At 36.1% G+C, this 10,611-nt stretch overlaps 1 protein-coding gene across 1 annotated transcript; it reads right to left on the bottom strand.

The window, feature by feature from the left end:
* Positions 1–152: 152 nt before the first annotated feature.
* LOC131955000 (uncharacterized) lies at positions 153–8,074 on the bottom strand. Its single transcript, XM_059318876.1, has 8 exons — positions 7,832–8,074; positions 4,988–5,206; positions 4,293–4,552; positions 3,390–3,540; positions 2,547–2,630; positions 1,784–1,864; positions 1,335–1,451; positions 153–715 (listed from the first exon to the last, which is right to left on the bottom strand). The coding sequence occupies exons 1-8, from the start codon at positions 7,952–7,954 to the stop codon at positions 428–430; spliced, it is 1,323 nt and encodes a 440-aa protein (XP_059174859.1). The 5' UTR covers positions 7,955–8,074; the 3' UTR covers positions 153–427.
* Positions 8,075–10,611: the final 2,537 nt, after the last annotated feature.

Below are 10,611 nucleotides of genomic sequence, written 5' to 3'. Positions count from 1 at the left end.
CCCCCAACAGTATTACAACCTGTAACTTACCTAGACAAACCAATTACCTAACTTAAATCAATGATTTAATAATATCGCAAACTTAAAATCTTTGTACAGTACAAGCACATTTTGTTAAAGAAAAGCAGAATTTTTTTTTCATATTTACACAATTTATTAGATAAAAAATATTTTTGTACAAAATATTTGCATTACAGAGCTTTGAAGTTTGATTGAATATTTTAATGTTTTCAACAATACAAAATCTTTTTGGCACAATTAGACATGGTTGGTGCATAAGTCATGTGCTGTAATGTAGGATATTTCTTACACATCTTACAGTGATATTGATCTTACATATACATTGCACGGCTTGAACTGTACACAGTACAACAACGGGACACCTCAGCTGGCATGTACGCAGCCTTTGACCATCAAGTTCTCTCCCTCAGCTAGCATGTACGCAGCCTTTGACCATCAAGTTCCCTCCCTCGTAATCATACAAAACTGGCCAGATAAAATAGTCAATCTTCCTGGCCTGCGCCTGGTTGCACGACCACCAAAGTTTGTGTTTGGACTCGTCAAACCTTGCGTCTGTGACCAGGAGCTTCATGGCCGGCCTCTGGATGGCCATCTGCCAGGTGAGAGCCCCACACTCGGAGACGTACTTCTGTATGGAGTTGCTGGACCAGGTGGAGGACAGCAAGGCGGAGCAGTTGCATTTACTTTTGGTCACCTGCAAACCAAAAGGAATTATTTATTTATTTTTTTATGATATTGTTTTTGGCTTCCAAGTTTTCTTTTTACATCCTTAATTAAGGTAATACTTTAGAGAATATGTCAAATATTTTTATTAAGCTGCAAACCAAAAAAGGAATTATTTACAATATTTTTAAAATATTGTTTTTGGCTTCCAAGTTTTCTTTTTTACATTCTTAATTAAGGTAATACTTTAGAGAATATGTCAAATATTTTTATTAAGCTGCACACCAAAAAAGATTTATATAATAAAGTGTTACTAATAAAATAAAATAAATCCCACTTCTTGAATAACTGCAAAGAAAAATAGCTAAACAATAATAGTAAACAAAAAGACTTAAAATTAAAGAAATAAAGGTTAGAGATATGCTAAAGATCAAAGCTAAACATGAATCCCCATTCCATTGTTTCTAAAACTTGGGTATCAATTTACTTCAAAATTGGTAGTTTGGTAGTTATTAAAAGGTATAAAACATTTTTTCCCCATCACTTTTGGTCAAAGGGACTGAACCCATTAAATATTCCCTCTTTTTGTACCGCATATTTATTTCCCTTTAAAATGTTTATTAAAATGTAGATCGAATCGAAGGACTTACCTCACTCAAGTCTCTGGTGCTTATGTTGTCAGCACTGGCTCTCAGCTTCTGACACACCAGGTCAGCCAAGTCTTCTGGGAGCTGTTCGGTGACTTGTCTGTCTCCTAACATTGTTAACTGAAATAAGTTTAGTCCAACATTTTATGGTACAAATACAGAGAGATGATCAATGACTTGTCTGTCTCCTAACATTGTTAACTGAAATAAGTTTAGTCCAACATTTTATGGTACAAATACAGAGAGATGTTAAATGACTGATCTGTCTACTAACATTGTTAACTGAAATAAGTTTGGTCCACTATTTTATGGTACAGCTAACATTTTCCCCCCTTGCTTGGTGTTCTATTTGATCCTGACCACAGTTATGAGAGTAAAAATTATAAAACATACTGGAGATAAATACAAATTACAACTGACATAAGTTAATTTAATTAGGAATTATAACTTACTGCTGATGTGGGGTTGGCAAGGATGTAGGCTATGATCTTTTCAACACTTTTTAACACTGCACAGCTGGCACTGTATGAACTCTGTGTTGGGGAATAATTTAATTTTAAATAATCAAACATTAATGTTTACTCAAGCTAGATAACTCTTAAAAAAACATGTTAGTTTCCCTTTATGGAATTTTGTAAAAATATAATAGTAAAAAGTAAAATAATAATATTTAACTTCAATTTCATTATGACTGAACATACAAAAAAAAAGTTCTGACGATAACACTGCTTTTTAATCCAATGCTGTCGCATTTAGCATAGAAGTTTTCAGAAATAATAAGTGACATTTAAACTTAAACCTAAACCTCTGGACCTCTGGGCTAAACAAAGCAGTGGGCCCCTAGAGTCACTGGGCCCCTAGAGTCACTGGGTCCCCAGAGTCATGGGCACCTAGAGTCAGTGGGTCATAGAGTCACTGGATCCCTAGAGTCACTGGGCCCCTAGAGTCACTGGGTCATAGAGTCACTGGGCCCCTAGAGTCACTGGGTCTCTCACTGGGCCCCTAGAGTCACTGGGTCCCTAGAGTCATGGGCACCTAGCGTCATGAGCCTCTAGAGTCACTGGGCCCCTGGAGTCAATAGATTCACTGGATTCCTAGCGTCACAGGTCCCCTAGTCATAGGGTCTCTAGAGTCATGGGGCCCCAAGATTCACAGGGCTCCCTGTTATGTGACAAGGGGGCCCATGTTTTAAAGACAGGTACCAGTATAATTTACCATTAGAATATCACAGAGATGCTGTGTGGCCACATCTTCTTCACACGAGTTATCCTCCAAGTGTTCTTTAGCATCCATCCACTCCTACAAACAAACAAACAAACAATCAGTTTCAACATCATTAAAAATATTTCTTGATTATATTATGACAAATAAAACAGCCATCGGTTTCAACATTAAAACAAAATTCTTGTTTATTTAAAAAAAAAACCAGTATGAAAATTGTTTATATATATCTTGAGTTTTTTTTTTTAATGAGATCCTTCAGTGAGAACAAAAGGTGTGGGGTAGATAGTGGAGGGGGGGGGGGGGAGTAAGGCATCTCTTCAAGCCAACTCCCAGTATTTAATTAGATATGTATTTGATCGGCTAAAATATCCCATTAGCTTCAATTAAAATATGAAATTATGTTGTTCGTTTTTTGTGTATTTAAGTGTGTACACAAGATTTTGGGACAGTAAACCATGCTACCCGTGATTCCAATGTTGTATAACAATTTTACCCGTGACTCTAATGTTGTATAACAATGCTACATTTTATTCTAATGTTGCATAACAATGCTACCCATGATTCTAGTGTTATATAACAATTTTACCCGTGATTCTAATGTTGTATAACAATGCTACATGTGAGTATAATGTTGTATAACAATGCTACATGTGAGTATAATGTTGTATAACAATGCTACCTGTGAGTATAATGTTGTATACCAATACTACCTGTGATTCTAATGTTGTATACCAATACTACCTGTGATTCTAATGTTGTAGAGCAATGCTACCCATGATTCTAATATTGTAGAGCAATGCTACCCATGATTCTAATATTGTATAACAATGCTACCTGTGATTCTAATGTTGTATATGCGACTGCTATGTTGCTGGGTCGACACCTTTCGCTGATGTTCTCCGTCATCCTGTTGTCAGTTCTAGCCCGGGGCTTGGGGCTGCTGACCGGTGGTTTGGTGGGCGTCGAGTGGACCTGCTGGGAGGACCTGAACAAAAAAAACGAAATTGTAATTCTGACATCCATTAACTGGGTGTGTTGTACGCTGAAGTGAGAAAAAAATTGGTAACTTTGGAGCAAATACGGGGGGGGGGGGGGGGGGGGGGGGGGGGGAAGGAGGAAAGGGAGGATGAGGACTGATGATTATGCGGGATGTGGGTAGGAGAGGGGGGGGGGGGGGTGTCGGACTTTATTGTCGATGCGGGATGGAAGTGGGGAGGGTTAGGAATGTCTTTTAGTAGTACATTTAAAAATAAAGTATTATTAAAGTAAATTTCAGGATTTGTTTCTTACATTTTTACAACGCTCAACGCATATTTATGTAAATTGTTAAGAAAATTGATCAATGAATCAGGACGTAATGTTGGTCCATTTAATTTGCTACAAACTTGTGGCTAGAAAGGAAGTTTCCGTACTAAGGGGAAACTACTCAATTATTATTTTATATATAATTAATCTACCTTGGTTATATTCCCTTAATGAAAAAAATCATAAGAAGGATGGGGTTGGTTAAAGTATATCATTTTAAAGGAAAATTGTTGTGTGTGACGGTATGTCACAATAAGGGGGAAAAAAGATTGCGGGGGGGGGGGGGGGGGGCATAAAAAAGTGTAACGTTGTTTATGGACGACCCTGACAGATTCGGGGAGTTAAAGATCAATCTTCATCAAAAAAATTAAACCATGAGACCCTCGAGTGTTTCAAATAAGGCAGAATAATCTGATGCACAAGAAAACTCACTTCTGCTTTAAGATATCGTTTTCAGCTTTAATCGTCTGCAGGCTGGCTTCCATTTTCTTCGTGTCTTCCCGCGCCTTCATGGCCGACTTCTGCGCAGCCTCTAGCGCGGCCTTTGACCTCTTGCAGTCGTCCCTGAGGTTAGAGTTCACGGTCTGGTGTTCTTTCAGTGTTTTCTGCAGCTTTTCGATTTGGCTCTTCAGAGTCTCGTTCTCGGCCCGAGCTCGCTGTAGGTCAGAGGTCACGGCCTCAATCTGACCAGGCTGGTGACAAAATTTGGGCATTGTTTTTATTTTTTTTTGCGAAAAAATTCGACATTTAACATTTTGTTTTTCATTAAAAGAAATCAGTAGCTTACTATCATAAAGCCCTAGATTATTATAAATTAAATATGTATTTAATTGTCATTTTATAAGGGTTATAGTTATATTAAGGTATTTGGGTTATCAGTATGCTTAGCGACTAGTAATAGTGCTCTTGCCCCTTGTTTTTCTTATAAGCTTTTCTTTTTTTATTTATTTATTATTAAGTTTTTTTCTTCTTGTTTTTGTGTTTTTTTTTTTACAATACTTTTCAGTAACAGACTAGTTAGTAAATTTGAAAAGAAATGCTTCCGAAATTTGAATGTAACTTTGCCCAAAAATCCACCAAAAATTGTAAAAGAGTAAAAATTAATGCTATTTAAAATGAAAACTTACTGTCGGTGCTTGAAATTTCGGTGACTTTGGTGATTTAGGCGAACCGGCTTTTTCGTCCGACGATCTAGCACGTTGTCGTTTGAGGTCGTCGTTCTCTCGCTTCAGCTCGTCCAGCTTGACCCACAGCTGACCCATCCCCGCCCCTCCACGGGTCGCTCTGGGTGGGGGTGTGGCCGGCACTGGACGCGGGGTCTCCGCTAGCAGTCCCTCTATCAGTTGCTGGATGGGAGGTATAATGGTATAGTATATACAATGGTGTGGTATATATAATGGTGTGGTATATATAATGGTGTGGTATATATAATGGTGTGGTATATACAATGGTGTGGTATATATAATGGTGTGGTATATATAATGGTGTGGTATATATAATGGTGTGGTATATACAATGGTGTGGTATATACAATGGTGTGGTATATATAATGGTGTGGTATATATAATGGTGTGGTATATACAATGGTGTGGTATATACAATGGTGTGGTATATACAATGGTGTGGTATATACAATGGTGTGGTATATACAATGGTGTGGTATATACAATGGTGTGGTATATACAATGGTGTGGTATATACAATGGTGTGGTATATACAATGGTGTGGTATATACAATGGTGTGGTATATACAATGGTGTGGTATATACAATGGTGTGGTATATACAATGGTGTGGTATATACAATGGTGTGGTATATACAATGGTGTGGTATATACAATGGTGTGGTATATACAATGGTGTGGTATATACAATGGTGTGGTATATACAATGGTGTGGTATATACAATGGTGTGGTATATACAATGGTGTGGTATATACAATGGTGTGGTATATACAATGGTGTGGTATATACAATGGTGTGGTATATACAATGGTGTGGTATATACAATGGTGTGGTATATACAATGGTGTGGTATATACAATGGTGTGGTATATACAATGGTGTGGTATATACAATGGTGTGGTATATACAATGGTGTGGTATATACAATGGTGTGGTATATACAATGGTGTGGTATATACAATGGTGTGGTATATACAATGGTGTGGTATATACAATGGTGTGGTATATACAATGGTGTGGTATATACAATGGTGTGGTATATACAATGGTGTGGTATATATAATGGTGTGGTATATATAATGGTGTGGTATATACAATGGTGTGGTATATACAATGGTGTGGTATATACAATGGTGTGGTATATATAATGGTGTGGTATATACAATGGTGTGGTATATATAATGGTGTGGTATATATAATGGTGTGGTATATACAATGGTGTGGTATATACAATGGTGTGGTATATATAATGGTGTGGTATATATAATGGTGTGGTATATATAATGGTGTGGTATATATAATGGTGTGGTATATATAATGGTGTGGTATATATAATGGTGTGGTATATATAATGGTGTGGTATATATAATGGTGTGGTATATATAATGGTGTGGTATATATAATGGTGTGGTATATATAATGGTGTGGTATATACAATGGTGTGGTATATATAATGGTGTGGTATATATAATGGTGTGGTATATATAATGGTGTGGTATATATAATGGTGTGGTATATATAATGGTGTGGTATATATAATGGTGTGGTATATATAATGGTGTGGTATATATAATGGTGTGGTATATATAATGGTGTGGTATATATAATGGTGTGGTATATATAATGGTGTGGTATATATAATGGTGTGGTATATATAATGGTGTGGTATATATAATGGTGTGGTATATATAATGGTGTGGTATATATAATGGTGTGGTATATATAATGGTGTGGTATATATAATGGTGTGGTATATACAATGGTGTGGTATATATAATGGTGTGGTATATATAATGGTGTCGTATATACAGTAGTGTAGTATATACAATGGTGTTGTGTATACACTGGTGTGGTATATATAATGGTGTGGTATATATAATGGTGTGGTATAATATACAATAGTGTAGTATATATATATGCAATCGTGTAGTATATACAGTAGTGTAGTATATACAATGGTGTAGTATATACAATGGTATAGTATATCAGAGGCGTAGCGACCCTTCCCGGCGCCCGGGGACAAACTTTCTATTTGCACCCCCCTCAAGCTTTCGATTTGCACCCCCCTCAAACTTTCGATTTGCACCCCCCTCAAGATTTGATTTGCACCCCCCTCAAGCTTTCAATTTATTTTATTTTTCCAACCCATTTTGGCGCCCCTAAGGTCGGTGCCCGGGGACATATGTCCCCCCCCCCCCCCCCCGCCCCCCTTCGCTACGCCTCTGTAGTATATACAATGGTGTAGTATATACAATAGTGTAGTATATACAATGGTGAAGTTTATACCATGGTGCAGTGTATACAATGGTGTAGTATATACAATGGTGAAGTCTGTGAAGTATAGGGGCGAAGCAGGAAGATAAAGGTACTTTATCCAGAGTGGCACAACTACACCGAGATGTTATATTCTTACATGGATATTACATTTTCATTGATACATTATATAGACTTGGTATTATCAATTACACTGAGAGCATTGTATTGGCTGTAAAAAAATGACGTTAAGAATAATTGATTATGTTATAAAACATTGACTGTGTTACAAAACATTGACTGTGTTACAAAACATTGACCTTGTTACAAAATATTGACGATTGCATGGTCAGTTGCATGGATTGCAGTAGTATCGGTGCAGTTGTGAACTTAAACTATAATGTATCTTTAAAACTTCACACAAAAATGTAGTTTTAAAACACAAAAACGATCAGCTAATAGTATTAGCTGATCGTTTTTGTGTTTTAAAACGTATGTTTTTTTGTTTTTTTTTTTGGCAAATTATCTCAGTACCTGTGCCTTTTCCAGCAAGTTCTTGGACTGTGGGTCGCGCCTCTTGAGCAGGAAAACGTTGGTCAAGCTGGCACTAAAGTTTCTGGCCTCTGTCCGGATGTCCTTCTTAGTCTCGCCCGACATGGTTTGTACCTGGCCTATTCTTCCGTGTAGCGGCGGGGGCGGCGGGACTGTAGGAGCTTGGAGAGTTGCTGTTCCTGTTGACTTACACACACGACCATCACGATCAAGACGGCCGCGGTGCTCAGTCGGTGTTTGGAGTATCTGCAGTTACAAAAAAAAAGTAAAAAAAAAGGTTGATTTTTTGGGTCAAGAAAAATTGATATAAATAGACTTGTAAACAGTTGTTCATAAATGACGCAACAACCTGGAAAAAAAAGGGCGGGGGGGGGGGGGGGTGAAGGGGGCGGCGGATGGACAGGGGGTTCAGACTTTAAAGATGATGAACTGCGTGGGAATGCGTTTACGAGCATTAATGCGGGATTTATTTTGGATGTTTAAAAAGATGATAGATAAATATAAAATATGCTAAAATTTGCCTGACGACAATTTAGACATTTTTCTGACCGTAAAAAAAAAAGAGGAAAATAAACCGGGAGTGATCTCCCCTAAACTTTCTCGAATATTCTTATATAAAACAAAAGGGAAGGGAACTCGGGCTATAGACATGATTTTTAATCCATTTTAAATACTTAAAGTTTTAAAAATAGAATAAAATCTCGTAGACAAAAGAATTGCACACCAAGTGAACGCCAAATAAAGAAATGCATAATAGTGCGCAATATTATTAGTACTTTAAAAATTTACATTAGTTTTTTGAGAAATCGGAAGTAGCGTAAATTACTACTTCCGGTCAACGGAAATTACTCAAAATTTAACAGAAGGTAGAGAATTAGATCTTTTACTTACATGTGAAATTTCATTTATCTATCTGAAATAGTACTCAAGTTATAGGCTTTTGAAAAATTCAAAGTAGAAAAAGTACCACTTCCGGTTATCGGAAATCGCTCAAAAGTTGATACGGATCTACGATTTTGATAAAATACTTATATATGAAATTTCATCAACCTAGCTGTAACGGTACTCAAGTTATCGTGTTTACACACGGACAGACACACACACACACACAGAGACATACGGACAGAATTGCAAGGCCCAGTTTTTCAGACTGGATTACGCATAAAACCTCTTAATTTTGATAAATCTGGATTGATAATTTTTGCCCGATTAAAATAAGTCCTCTATACTTCGGATGTGATGAAGGACTGAGGTATAATACGGTGAAAATTGTTAAAATTTCAAATGATTTTTGTGCACGATTACAATACTTTCTCTATACTTCGTATATACGAGAAAGTAAAAAAGTGCTGTTGCATTGAGGAAGACATCTTTGTTACGGCAACATCATTGTTAGCCAACATTGTCAGTCAAACACCTTGACACACACACATTAGACAGCTGTCGTGAGATTATTACACAGACCACACAATAGCTATACAGTAGTTTTTCATTTTTACACTAATTCCTTCACATAGTTTCATCGCCAATTTTCGTAAAAAAAAAACGGTATCAAATTACTTTCTTCGAAAAATACACTTAAATTGCAGAACATATTGCATGTTTCCTTTTTTTTAGAATTAAAAAATTTCATATTTTAAAATTTGGTTTGCTAAAAAATTAAATCTGGCCACTAGTAAAAAAAAACACCGAAATGTATGGCAAAAAATTCAACAAGTAATATAAAAACAATACGTTAAAAAAATGTACTTATAATTTTTTGGAGGTAATCGGGCAAAAAAATTAAATAAAAAACCAATCAAAAATTTTAAGGTACAACATAAGAGATAATATAAATACAACAGTAACCACTAACATCATTTATTTCTATTTTTTTTTACAAAGTTTTAAATACATTTTCCAAAGCTGAAGTTATTTCAACTTTCATACAAATGTGAAACTAGTTTATTTTGGACGGGGTGAAAAAATTGTGGCTTCTTTTTGACGTGCAAATGAATAATTAAAAAAAAAATAACAAAAAAACTAGACGTTTTAAATGAAAGAAATACATTAAATTAAATACCGAATTAGATATCTAATCATCGCGTGTTTTATTACATGCGTACATGTTATCGCTAATTAAATCAATTACATGCGTCTAAAATATTTGTAGCTAATTCTATTTTGAAGGTAAGTAAGGAGAGAGAACTAAATACAAAGATGCAGAATTAGGACGTACCCGCTGGTTGGATGTGTCGAGGCTGGAGACCCGGGAACAAAACACTCTGAGGCCGAGACGTGCATGCACAACGTGTGAGCAATCCCCTCTTACTCACCCTCAAACCCTAGCACGCGCACCCCAGCACGGGGACATTTCTCTGTACGGGCATCGATCGACTCTGGGATTGTCACGTGACTCAGATTTACGGGTAGGGGTGTGTGTGTGTGTGGGGGGGGGGTCGTTTGTGTTAGTCATCGGTGGCATGCATGGGTAGTTGCCTATTGGGTTCGGTGCACAGGCTGAAAAGACGTATCCATTACGTTTGGACATTTTAAGCTTTATATTTCCTGGTATACTTTGTCTTGTCAGTAAGTTTAAAAAATTAAAGAACTAAGAAGATATATATATATATATATATATATATATATATATATATATATATATATATATATATATATATATATATATATATATATATATATATATATATATATATATATATATATATATATATATATATATATATATATATATATATATATATATATATATATACAATACC

This window comes from Physella acuta, unplaced genomic scaffold (assembly GCF_028476545.2).
Source record: "Physella acuta isolate Inbredline_101_S28 unplaced genomic scaffold, ASM2847654v3 ptg001046l, whole genome shotgun sequence".
Lineage (NCBI taxonomy): Eukaryota > Metazoa > Mollusca > Gastropoda > Physidae > Physella > Physella acuta.
The sequence above is the reverse complement of the archived record's forward strand: the minus strand, read 5'-3'. Positions and strand labels throughout refer to the sequence as shown.